Source organism: Enhydra lutris, unplaced genomic scaffold (assembly GCF_002288905.1).
Source record: "Enhydra lutris kenyoni isolate GAN:26980312 unplaced genomic scaffold, ASM228890v2 scaffoldscaffold15, whole genome shotgun sequence".
NCBI classification, from domain to species: Eukaryota; Metazoa; Chordata; class Mammalia; order Carnivora; family Mustelidae; genus Enhydra; species Enhydra lutris.
This window is the reverse complement of record NW_019154099.1, coordinates 6,126,510-6,139,831: the sequence shown is the minus strand read 5'-3', so window position 1 is coordinate 6,139,831 and position 13,322 is coordinate 6,126,510. Positions and strand designations below refer to the sequence as shown.

At 47.1% G+C, this 13,322-nt stretch overlaps 1 protein-coding gene across 1 annotated transcript in view; it reads right to left on the bottom strand.

Moving 5' to 3' along the window:
• Positions 1–13,322, bottom strand: part of LOC111146887 (glutamate rich 6B) — a 47,019-nt gene continuing 33,697 nt past the window's right edge. Inside the window, exons 9-13 of the mRNA XM_022502607.1 lie at positions 13,018–13,196; positions 5,007–5,092; positions 4,691–4,843; positions 2,709–2,934; positions 1–216 (exon numbers count right to left, since the gene is read on the bottom strand). Of these exons, the coding sequence (XP_022358315.1) occupies positions 1–216; positions 2,709–2,934; positions 4,691–4,843; positions 5,007–5,092; positions 13,018–13,196 (860 nt within the window). The remainder of the gene's footprint in view (positions 217–2,708; positions 2,935–4,690; positions 4,844–5,006; positions 5,093–13,017; positions 13,197–13,322) is intronic.

The following is a 13,322-nucleotide window of genomic DNA, read 5'->3' as shown; positions in this document are numbered from 1 at the left end:
CTACTCTGGGAGGTGAGAGTCCTCCTTCGATTCCACGTCGTCGATTGGCAAGATCCTGGCATTATTGATGAAGTTTTCCAAATCAGGGATGGTCAGGAAATTCAGGATCCTACTCATTTTCCCCAGGAGAACCTGCATCTTCCGAGCTGTTGAAATAATTTCTACCTCCAGGATGGTCTTCTGCTTCATTTCACTCAGCGCCTCTGGGGTTACGAACTGTGGGGATCCACAGAGAGCTCGGTGAGGATGAATGCTGCCCAGAAACCATGCTTTCCACCCCAGGATTAGGCCCCTTGGACCAGGACTGAGTGTTCTCTGGAGACTCGCTCCAGGGTGAATTTGTGCTCCCAGCCTTGTCACTGGCAACACGTCCCTTTTTTGGCCCAGGCCTGTGACCACACAGCCACAGGGATGCAGGCTGAGACTGCACTCAAGCCTGACCCCAAACCAATGGGTTACCAGCTCTGGGGTCCTTGTGCAGCCTGCCTGGCCAAGGCTGTCTTCCTGGGGCTGTCCGGCTCCTCCCCATGGATTCCCACCATGGAAGTGGGGTTGGGGAGACAAGCTCTATCGCAGGTGGGAAACTCTCCACAGTGTCTCCCTGTCAGTCCCACTTCTGGCTCCAGCTCTCCTGGAGCGGGTCTGGTTTTGCTGGGGGACGAGGCACTGCCCCAGGGAAGCCAGCTCTAGGCCAGCTTCTGCCTTGGTTTGTAGCCTACAGAGGCTGAGCAAAGGGTCTCCCGGAGGGGGAAATAATAAAGGAGCATAGCAGTGTGTTCTGTTTCTGTGAGGTACCCAGCTTATGAAATGTTCTCATACTAGTACCTTATTTAAGCCTTACAACAATGTGGTGTACCTTTTGCAGGCAATAACGGACACAGAAAGTACATGAGGCCTGCCTGGTGTCTCATGGCAAGTGGAGGGGCTAGTATGTTCTTCCTAGGGTGCCCTGGCTCCTGGCCTCGGTGGACCTGCTGACTAGTCACATGTATGCTGATTTGCTTCATTTGCCCCTGACCCCCTGCCCCTGCACTGGCCCAGCTACTGGGGCTGCCAGGCCTCCTGGGTTTTCTGCCTGCACCAGCCCTTCACCTGCCCTTCCTGGGCACTGGCTCCCTTTCTTGGCCCCCTCCATCACTGGGACCCCACTGTCATCCAAAGTCCAGGGGCCCAGGGCTTCATACCCTCCCCACCCCAGCTGCTCCCTTAGCTCATCACTGCTGTGCAGGGGGAGGCTAGTGGATCATTGGGGATGGTGCTTTGTACCTACATTCCTCCTCTCTACTGGGTTGGCGGCTCCGGAGGATCCGGGGTAGGTAAGGAGGTTGGACGTGGTTACTTAGGATATAAAATGGCAGGCCTTGCTGGGCCAGGGGACCAGCTGTCCAGATCTGTTTGGAACTTTCCCAGTTTGAGCACTCAGAGTCAAATGTCCAGGAAAACACCTCAGTCCTGGGCAGGCTGAATGTTCCACGTTCTCTGTTTTCCTTCCCAGAATTTCATATGGCTTAATTTTGGCAGAGTCTGCTGTTTGGTTCTTCCCTCCATCAACCTACTTCTCCATCTGCTCACCTCCCAGGAAACATGTCTGTCTGTCTGTCTCCCAGATAGGCCATCCTACTTGCAGAGATCTTGAATACTTCTCTGGTGGGTCTGTAAACAGAGCCTTCCATGAACGGGAAAGGGGAGCCAGAGCAGGAGCAGGGTCTTGTGTGGGTCTCAAAGGGGGGCCAAGGACACCCTATTCCTCTCTTGAACTCTGGAGAGAGAAGGGTCTCAGGAGCCCACCTTCCTTCCCACTCACAGTCAGAACTCCAGGGTGCAGACTCCCCATTTGTAGGGGGTTGAACTGTGACCTCCAAAAGATATGTCTGACTCCTAATCCCTAGGACTTGTGACGGTCACTGTATTTGGAGAGAGTGTTTTAGCCGATATAATTAAGTGAACGATCTCAGGATGAGGTCATCCTGGACTTAGGGTGGGCCCTGAATCTGCTGTCTGGTGTCCTTACAAGAGAAGGGAGAGGGAGATTGGATACAGAGAAGGAGGCTGCGTGAAGGTAGAAGATTGGAGGGATGCCGCCCTAAGCCAGGGGACACCCAGGGCCCCCAGAAGCTGGGAGAGGCAAGGAAGGATTCTCCCCCAAGCTCTTTGGAGGGAGTGTGGCCCTGCTGACACCTGGAGTTCAGACTTCTAGCCTCCAGAGCTGTGAGAGCTGAAGTTTCTGTTTTACGCCAACCAGTTTGTGGTCATTTGTCATGGCAGCCATAGGACATGAACACATCTTTGCTACTTTCTTGCTCAGCCCAGGCTGAGCCCCCTGAACCTCTAGGTGCTCCTTGAGTGATTTGGGGGAGAAGAGGACACCAAGGGCAGGCGTGGGAACACAGATTTCCCCATGGTTTCTGTCCCTGCCAACTGACAGGGCTGATGTGAGTGTCAGGTGAGAAGATGTATGTTGACATCTTCGCTTTATTGTCTGGCTTGCTTCTGGGCTCTTTGAGGCTATCTGGTTCCTCAGCTGGGAATCTCTAGGTGCTGGGAGTCCTGAGGGACTCGGAAGGTAAATGAACACCTCTGTCAAGCATCAGGTCAACGAAGGTGGCCAGGTTTCTCTCTGGGTCGCAGTGATGTAGAACATGGCCCAGAGAGAGGCCCGTGGCATGGCCCAGTGGGCACCTGCCTGGCGGAGGGAGTTGAGACCTTACCTTGTACTTGGTGCCCAGGTTTAAGCAGATTTGCTTCTTTTGGTGGCTGAAGCAGAAGATGATCTTATCCTGGCTCCTTATTTGTACCTTGATGTACTGGTTGATTTTCAAGGAGATGGACTGGAAAGGGGGTGCATGGACGTGGAGGCTCAGGTCCCACCAGTTCCAGGCCTTCTGGTGTTTGCCTTTGGGGAAGTAGTAGCCCAGGTTTTGGCTCAGGCTCACCCTAGACCGAGAAGGGATCAGGCAATGCTTTTTAAAAAGATTTATTTATTTACTTATTTATTTGAGAGAGAGCACAAATAGGGGGAGGGCAGACTCCCCGCTGAGTAGGGAGCTCAGTGCGAGACATGATCCTGGGATCATGACTTGAGCCCAAGATGATTAACTAACTGAGCCGCCCAAGAGCCCCTTTTGCCCGTAATTTTACATATAACTTTGGGTAAGTCACTTATATTCTCTAAGTTTCTTTGTCAAGAAAATAAAAGTAGTTCCTAGATTTCCCTAAGGTCTCTTCTGGCCCTAAAAGGAAGTGTCATTATGGAGAAGAGGCCCTACAGAAAGTAGCCAGATACTATTTGAAATAATTGGCTGAGTTTCTTGCCCACTGGCCACCTGGTACTTCTTGCACCTTTCAGACATCAGTTTCTATACAAAAGGCCCTCAGGGCAGGGCAGGTACCTCTGAGAACAAAGTTGTCAAGTAGGAAATAGCGTTTTAAAAAACTCAAAAAAAAAAAGAAAAATTAAAGAAAAAAGCAAAAAACACACAAAATTAAAAAACTCAAAGAATATTTAAGAAACTGTTCTTAAGGGGTGCCTGGGTGGCACAGCTGGTTAAGTGTCTGACCCTTGGATCCAGCTCAGGTCATGATTTCAGGGTTGTGGAATCAAGCCCTACAGCTTAAGACTCTCTTTTCCTCTGTCTTGCCCAGCCCTTCCTGCCGCTCTCAAAAAAAATAAATCTTAAAAAAAAAAAGAAAGGAAGAAAGAAAGAAAGAAAATAGTCTTAAAAACCAGGACTGGTGGGGCACCTGGGTGGCTCAGTGGGTTAAAGCCTCTGCCTTCGGCTCAGGTCATGGTCCCAGTGTCCTGGGATCGAGCCCCACATCGGGCTCTCTGCTCTGTAGGGAGCCTGCTTCCACCTCTCTCTCTATCTGTCTGCCTCTCTGCCTACTTGTGATCTCTGTCTGTCAAATAAATAAATAAAATCTTTAAAAAAAAAAAAAAACCAGGACTGGTGGAGTAAAAATATTTTTTGGGGATTAAAAGCCAAAGTCTGGTTTTGACTACCAAGAAGAAAGGAAGTAGAAAGTTGATATAAGATGGTAGGCCTTTCCTACTCCATGACCACTTAGTGGGGAAGGGAAGAGGGAAATCCTGAAAAAAACAAAAACCAAAAAATGGAGTACTTACCCCCAAAAGATGGAGAAAGATTCTGAAGTTTGATTTGGTAAGATTAAGTTTCCCACCATGGCCAGAAATGGGAACTTAAGAACTAAGTTCGAGTGACCATGAAATACTTAGAAGTTTGTTTTTTGGGCATGATACATGTGTCTCCAAAGCCCTCACCACACCCTCCTCTCTGAGACACCTGGGACAGAGGGGCCCTGGGTCCTTCTAAGATAGTTCTCACCGGGCTTGACTCTCAGGAGGTGTATGTAGAGGACACGGAACCAAGAGAAGTAGTCACCGTGAGTCTCTGATGGCTATTTTACCCTTGGGGAAGCTATGGCGACAAGGACAGAGTGCCTTCTTGCAGGTCAGGGACCTTTCTTGCTGCCACCATGATACCCATCTCCCCGTTTGCAACATGTGTGGGTCGGAGAAACAAATTCACAAGCGAATGAGGGAGAGAGAGAGAGAGGGAGAGACGGAGACCTAACCCAATGAGGGAGGATGGCTGTGTGGACTAGGAATCAACCCTTAACCACACTGCCTCTCTGTGGAGAGGTGTGTTTGGGACTCCCAACCCAAACTTACCAGATTTCTCTGTTTTCATCATAGAAGGTGGCATGGCCAGAGTTGTTGATAAGGGCCTGGACACACCTTTCTTCACTGTCTTCCAGAATGATGAATGTTAACTCCCTCTGTTTTGTACTGAGGATTAGCAGAGCCAGCTTTCCTGATGGATAGCTGCAAGACAGTTAAGGCACATGCAGCCTCTTGTGGTCCCCTGGGAAAGGCAGAGCCCTGCAGAGGACATGGGCCCTCAGGAAGATCACACCCCAGCTCTGACCCACACACTTCTCAGGCGCCATGTGTGTCAATGCGAGTGGCCCTGGGCTTTGGTGGATACTGTATCTGGCCTGATCCATCAAGAAAGAGGATTTGGAAGATCGTCTCACTGGGGTAGAGGGTTAATTTTACATCATGGTGAGGCACCTGGGAAGAAGAGATGAGCTTATTATAAAAAGTGCACAGGGGCTGATTGTCCCCAATTCAGAGTCTGGTGTTGTCACTAGAGTGCTCGGGATTGGTTTACTCTCCGAATGTCCACATTGCCACTCCATCATCACTACCCCGCCCATCACTACCGCCACCTTGCTGAGGATTCTGGGTAGGAAACCTCTCAGGGCCTCCTTGGTTTACTCATCTGTGTGACCAGGAGCCAGAGAGGGACCACTTTGTATGCTTGAATGTGTGCGTGCAGATTTTACTATCATTTCAATTCTCTGATGGTTCTTGGTTGTTTTTCTTTCTTTTTTCTTTACGAGACTTTATTTGTTTATCTGAGAGGGAGAGAGAACACAAACTGGGGGGAGAGGCAGGGAGAGAAGCAGATGGACAAGCAGACTCCCTGTTGACAGGGACACGAGACTTGATCCCAGGACCCCGAGAGCATACCTGAGCCAAAGTCCAGACACTTAACCAACTGAGCCACCCAGGGGCCCTGGTTATTGGTGGTTTTAGTTTTCTAGGGCTGCTGTAACAAAATAAACCAAGGACGCACTTTAAAACTACAGAAATTTATTTTCTTACAGAGGTGGAAGCCAGAAGTCTGAAATGAAGGTATCCGCAGGGTTAGCTCTTTCTGGAGTCTCCAGGAAGAATTTCTTCTGTGCCTCTCTCCTGGGTTGTGGTGATGACCTGCGATCCTTGTTCTGTGGCCTGTGCATGGCGGCAATGTCTACCTTTATCACCATGTGCCATCCTCCCTGGGCCTCTGTGTCTTCACATGGCCATCTTCTTGAAAAAACACCCATCACGCTGGATTAGGGGCCCACCTTGCTTCAGCATGACCTCATCTTAACCACATCCTTAAAGACTAATTTTCCAAAGAAGGTTCTGTTCTGAGGCACCGGGGCTTAGGACTTAAATACATCTCTTTAGGGGGATGCAATTCAACCCATAACACTGGCATTATTCAGGGTTTTTAAAGTTTCTTCTTGATTCAGTTTTAGTGAATTATATTTTTCTAGGACATTGTTCATTTTATTTATTTGTATATTATTTATTATTTTTAAAAAGATTTTATCTATTTATTTGACACAGAGAGAGATCACAAGTAGGCAGAGAGGCAGTAAGAGAAAGAGGGGGAAGCAGGCTCCCTGCCCAGCAGAGAGCCCAATGTGGGGCTCGAACCCAGGATCGTGAGATCATGACCTGAGCTGAAGGCAGAGGCTCAAACCACTGAGCCACCCAGGAGCCCTTAGGACATTGTTCAATTTAGGTAAATTTTGAAATTTATTGTCCTAAAACTATTGTCATATGGTATTTAAAAAAAGAAAACCCTCTACTGTCTCCGTAGTTATGACTTTGTCTTCATTCTTTTTATCATGACTATCTTCTCTCTCTCTCTCTTTTTTTTCCTGGATAAACCTCACCTGAAGATTTGCCTATTTTACTAGTATTTTCAGAGAGCTTGCTTTTGGTTTGTTTATTCTATTTGTTTCCCATTGTATCAATTTTTAGTCTTAATGTTATCATTTATATACTTGTACCTTCTGTAGTTTTTTATATTATTCTATTATTCTATTTTATAATTCCTTGAATTGAATATTGAGCTCATTGGTTTTCATCTTTCTTCGTCTCGATCCTCCTACTCTTTTTTTTTTTTAAGATTTTATTTATTTCTTTGACAGAGAGAGATCACAAGTAGGCAGAGAGGCAGGCAGAGAGAGAGAGAGCGAGGAGGAAGCAGGCTCCCTGCCAAGCAGAGAGCCTGATGCGGGACTCGATCCTAGGACCCTGAGATCATGACCTGAGCCACCTAGGTGCCCAGTCGTTCTTAATATATATTTTTATTATGTTATGTTAGTCACCATACAGTACATTATTAGTTTTTGATGTAGTGTTCCACGATTCAAGAGAACATATTTCATGGAACACCCAGTGCTCCATGCAATACATGCTTTCCTTAATACCCATCACCAGGCTTCATCAAGATAAAAAGCTTCTGCACAGCAAAGGAAACAGTCAACAAAACAAGAGACAACCCACAGATTGGGAGAAGATATTTGCAAATGACACTACAGATAAAGGGCTGGTATCCAAGATCTATAAAGAACTTCTCAAACTCAGCACCCAAAAAACAATCAAGTCAAAAAATGGGCAGAAGATATGAAGAGACACTTCTCCAAAGAAGACATGCAAATGGCTAACAGACACACGAAAAAATGTTCAACATCATTAGCCGTCAGGGAAATTCGAATCAATGCTCCTTCTTAATATTAGCATTAAAAGTTATAGCACTGCTCTCAACATACCATTTTAGCTATTTCCCACGCAAATAGAAATGTTTACCTTTCATTCCATTCTAAATATTTCTGAATTACCAGTGCGATCTCTTCTTTGACACACAATTTATTTGCAAGTGGGTTTTTAAATTGCAAATGCATGGTGTGCATTTGGGTGATGTTATTATGACTAATTAAAACTCACTGGGCTGGGTGCGTGGGTGGCTCAGTGGCTAGGCATCTGCCTTTGGTTCAGGTCATAATCCCAGAGTCCTGGGATCGAGTCCCGCATCGGGCTCCCTGCTCAGTGGGAGGCCTGCTTCTCCCTCTCCCATTCCTCCTGCTTGTGTTCCCTCTCTTGCTGCGTCTGTCAAAAAAGTGAAATCTTTAAAAAACAAAACAAAACAAAACACCCCACTGGGGTAAGAGGACATAGTCTATGTGATATCAGCTGTTGAGCGTTTGCTGAGGCTTGTTTTGTGGCCCAGGGTGTCCTCAGTTATTGGAGGTGTGTCACATGCGGCTATTTCCTTGTGAAGGACACATGTCCTTGTCTTGCGTTTCCATGTGGGCACGAACACCCAAGCCCCTGGCTTATTCGGATGAGCTGTTCTCCCTCGCCTTGCCCTCCACTCCCAGCACACCACCCCGCCTCACCACCCCCTGCTCACATGCTCACTCCTCCCGTGTCTCAGTTTCTCTCTCCTGGTGTTGACTCTGCCTCTTGCTTTCTTACACACTCTGCTCTGTATTTCTGACACTTTTTATGTGTCATCTACATTTCCCAGGTGTTTGCAGTAGGAAAGCTTTCCGGGTCATCTAGTGTCCCACATCGCTCTAAATGGGTCAGTGGTTCCCTAGCTATTATTTTTAATTGTTGAAGCCGCTTTGTTCAAGAAAGCGGAATGCCCAGATCAGAGATGATCAAAGACAAAGCTGCAGCTCGCTGAAGAGCTTCGGGCATGCCTTGGAATGCCATAGTCTGGGCATCCGGGTGAGAACCACTTGAGGTGACAAAGGTCTGCAAACTGACTCCATCCCTACACCCAGCACTGTGCCGACCATTTTCTTCCACAGCACAAGGACCCTACTAGGTAGACACGATCATTGGCTCCCCTGGAGATGAGGGCAGATGACATACACAAAGCTGTCTGGTGAGGGGAGAGCCAGAGGCCCGCGACCTGCCCCTTGCCTACAGGCTCGTCCATGGAACGTGCTGCCTCCAACCATTCATCTCCCAGCTACTTCCCACATTCAGTCTACACATCACTGCTCTTTTCTGTTTTAACCTAAAAAAGTGCTTTGTAAAGACACCCAGGGTTGGTTTGTTCCTGATGGCCCGGAAGGAGCTTCTAGCTGTTGCTCGCGAGAGGGTATTTGTATTTTAGGTCTTATTTTCACGCACCCCCTGAAAGCCTGACTTCCTCGAGATGCTGTCTGCCTGTCAAATTCAGTTGTCATGGAATGATGTTTTCCTGCGAGGAGGACCCCACGGGCAAAGCAAAATCTCTGACCTGGAGGTGGACTTGTCACATTTTCTCTCACTGGGAATTATGTAATGTATAAGTGGCTTCTCTAAAAGCCAATGCCTCATCACCATTTGCATGGGGACAGAGTCTGAGACTAGGAGCTACCTAGTCTTACCTAGTCTTACCTACCTAAGAGAGGAGGGACTACATCTCTGGCCCATCCTTCATTTCTGCTAGAGTGGAAACTCTGCCTCTGGAGCCGGGCCCTGTGTTGTGAGAGATGTCTGTCTGGCCCTGAGTTCTCCCTGCCTGCTGGGTGGCTGCTGGCTTCTGGGCTGGCCAAGCTGCTCTCTGCTGGAAGGCCAGCACACACTTAGAAACAGGGCTGCCTGGGACACCTGGGTGGCTCAGTCAGTTGAGTGTCTGTCTTTGGCTCAGGTTACAATCCCAGGGTCCTGGGATCAAGTCCCACATCAGGCTCTTTGCTCAGCAATGAGCCTGTTTCTTCCTCTGCCTGCTGCTCCCCCTGCTTGTACTCTCGCTTTCTCTCTCCCCCGTGCTCTCTTTCTGACAATTTAAAAAAAAAAAAAAATCTTAAAAAAAAAAAAAAAAGAAACAGGGCTGCCTGGAATTTAGTGCCCATTTGTAAAAACAAAAAACCACCCAATGTCCCACTCCTCACGAGCTTTTGGTCAGTCCGAAGTGTGTGGTGGGTTAGGAAGGAACCCCAGCTTAGAAGTCTTGGTGAGAACCTTCCCTTGGCTGTAGGGAGGGCATTTAAGATTGGTCTGGGGGGGGGTGCCTGGGTGGCTCAGTGGGTTAAAGCCTCTGCCTTCGGCTCAGGTCATGATCCCACGGTTCTGGGATCGAGTCCCGAACTGGGCTGTCTGCTCAGCAGGTTGCCTGCTTCTCCTTCTCTCTCTGCCTGCCTCTCTGAGGCTTCCCACACCCTCACCATTCCATGTCTGGTACTGTTAGGGTCTGTGATCAAAGGAGTGAGACTGATACAAAGCGAAGGTCAAGCAAAGCTTTATTTCGCGCCAGCACCGAGAATCAAACTGACCGGTCAGGGCGCTCTCTTACAGAGAGGCGACCCCTCCCAGCCTCACAGACTAACTTTTATAGAGCAAAGGCCATGTGGTTGAGCCTGGCCACACACAGGTGGCCAATGAGATTGTAAAACACAGAGAGAGTTGCATAGTCATGCTAGGTCACACATGGGTGGCCAAGTGAATTACAATTCACCCCATAGTAGCTATTTGAACTAGCCTATCACCTTGGTCAGGATTGGCATCCAAATTTGGTGCCCTAAAGGCAGGGCCCACATTCTTTGGTAGTTAGGGAGACAGTATGTGCCCTTTACTGATTGGATGTCTCCACCTGGCCTGACTCGTCCTTGTATTCTGTATTTTACTGGTTTCCTGGACTTGCTTCTAAGTAAGTTCCTCTGGGGAGCCAGGGTCAGGTTAGGTTTTACTGCACAAACAACAAAATGGCTATTTAACCGAGATGGATTCGCTCTGGCTAAGTAGGCCCTTACAGTATAACCGAGAGAGTCTCTTGGCTTGGCTTTCCCTTGATTTCTCCGTCTACAGGAGTTCTGGCTGGTCCACTGAATTTCCTTCTTCATGCAGGCCCAAGAGATGAAGGGATATTGAACTTTCCATTCCTTTCTGGAGTGTAAAAGACTCCTACCTTGGTTGAGAGTGTTGGTTTCTGGTTCTCTTCTATTTTGCCACAAGGTGAGGCCAGCCTCATCACTTTAAGATGTTTGGTTATTTTTCTGCTTAGTGCAAACTGTTTTCATTTTCCTCTGGACATACAACAGAAATCCATTTCCCAGCTCTCTTGTATCTCGGTGGCATCATGTGACTTCTTTGGGTTGATAGGATTTAAGCCTAGACCATGACTTCACTTCCTGTCCATGTAGCAGGACACAAAGGACTTGAAGATGGCAGAGACCCGTAATGAAAGAGCCCAGATCCCTAGGAGCCAGCCTCAAGGAGAGCCACTCCAGAGAGCCAGGAGACTCAAATCAGATGTGACATGAGCAAGAAACATACATCTGGTTATTAAGCCCCTTAGCTTTGGGAACTGTTTCAGAAGGAGGCTCTGTGTCTGTGTGGCAGTCATTTTTAAGATTTTTTGGGTCTCACTAGTAGAGATGGCAATATCATACTTATCCCATAAGATTGTTGGGAAAAGCTCAGCTTACGTGACACAGAGAAGTGCTTTATTACTTGCACGGTGTTACACAAATGTGGGGTTCCATGAAGCTTCTTGTGTTCTTCAATTTAGTAAATAGTAATGTACCATTTACTCAGCTGCCCAAGCCAAAAGTCTTAGATTTGTCCTTTCATCTTCTCTTTCTCTCACATGTATTCAGTGTAACATAAAGCCTTTTCTTTATTCTTCCTTCAAAAAATATCCCAAATCAGACTGCTTTCCACCACCTCTCCTGCCTTCGTCTTAGTTGAGATGTCCTTCATCTTTCACCTGAATCCATGCCCCAGCTCTCAGCTGAACTTCCCGCCTCCATTCTTGCCTCATTAAATCTATTCTCCCTACATAGCCAGAAACGTTCTTCTGCGCATTAATCAGATGATGTTCCTCCCTTGCTCCAGATCCTCGTGGCTTCATCTCATCCTTAGGATAAAACCTAAAGTCTTCCTATGTCCCACGAGGCTCTACCTGACCAGGGCAACTCAGCTCATTCCCTATACTTCTCTCACTTGCCCACAGCTGTCCTTGAGCTCTTTGCTCCGGCCCTCATTTCATACATGCCTAGACTCAAAGGGCAATTCCCCACCTGCCCTGTGGGTATGAAAGCAACTCACACCCTCCCGGGCCAACAACTCGCGAGCCCCTCATGCTGCCTTATCCATGGTTCCTAAAAATACCTGACGTGGCACTCAACAGTTTATTACACGTTGGCTGTCTCCTCACCTGGAACGTAAATTCCATGGGCACAGGGGATTTTTTGGTTCGCCCTTGTATCTCCAGCCCCTAGATGAGGACCCGGGGCATAGTTGGTTCTTACTTGATGTGTTCAGAAGGCATAGAGCCCATCACACCTTCCTCATTCCAACTTCAGTGACTCTTTTTTGAGCTTCAGACCTGGTTGTTGCTCACTCTGAATGACTCTCCTTTGAGAGGTGTTTACTTATGGATAGTATCCGAATACTATAATAAACATTTTTTAAATGTACCATGTGTTTTTTTTTTAATAGGCTTTATTTTTTAGAGTAGATTGTGGCAAAATTGAGCAGACACTACAGAGATTTTCATACATCCTTTGTCCCTACACCCATGCACAGCCTCCCCCACATTCTACACCCTGCACCACAGTGTCCATTACACTCAAGGAGCGTACACTGACACATCATTATTGCCCAGAGTCCATAGGTTACATTAAGGTCCCCTCTTGGTGTTACATATCTTATGGGTTTGGAAAATGTATAATGGCATGTGTCCACCATTACTGTATCATACAGACTATATTTACTGCCCTAAAAATTCTCCATGCTCAACCTATTCATTCCTCCTTTACATTGTTTCTGTAGTTTTGTCTTATAGTTGGAGTGACTCTATAGTAGTCATATAGTTGTGACTCTGTAGTCACTACTACAGTGACTCTATAGTAGTGACTCTATAATAGTCATATAGTGACTCATATAGTAGGAACCCTACAGTATGTAGAATTTTCAGATTAGCCTCCTTGACTTAGTGATATGAAGTTAAGTCTCCTCCATGTCTTTCTATGGCTTGATAGCTCATTTCCTTTTAGCACTGGGTAATATTCTATTGGGTGTACCAGTTTACCCATTTACTATGTGATTGATTTTTGATACAGATTTTTAATTTATTACGGGATGGAATTTATGTATTGTAATATATATTTCCCTCATTCTCCTCCCAATCCCATCCAGTTGCCTAAGTCAGGCCCTGCAGGGAGAAGAGTCTCAATGAACCCAAGTGAAAGCCCCACTTAATCTGCCCATAACCCACACACTCAAGTGTGCCTCTCTATGTGGAGCACAGTTTTCTTGTTTGATTTCACGTTGCATGTTAATTCTAATGGCTCCCTGATGGTGTGTGTGTATGTCTCATCTGAGCAAAAACCCCACACAAAGCGAAAACCCCAAGGCACTGCCCTACCTACCTCAGTCTTGCTCTGTACCCATTCTGTATCTATTTCTAATTTCTTCTTAGGATGAACAACACGACGGGGTTTTTTGACTTCTGTCACAGACTCCTGGACTTCGGGTGGCTGATTCCATAATTGAAATGTGAAAGTAGAAATATCTGGGCCTGCTGCAGTGGTTTTGGGGTTGAGTAAGTCTGAGAGAGAAGAGAAAGAAAGTTTAGCTCAATCTTTCTCAGGGCACCAAAGAGAGGGCGAGGGTTTGAGATACTGACCCTATCCGCCCAAGTAACGAAGGCTGCCCGGTAAATAGAAAGAGTAAA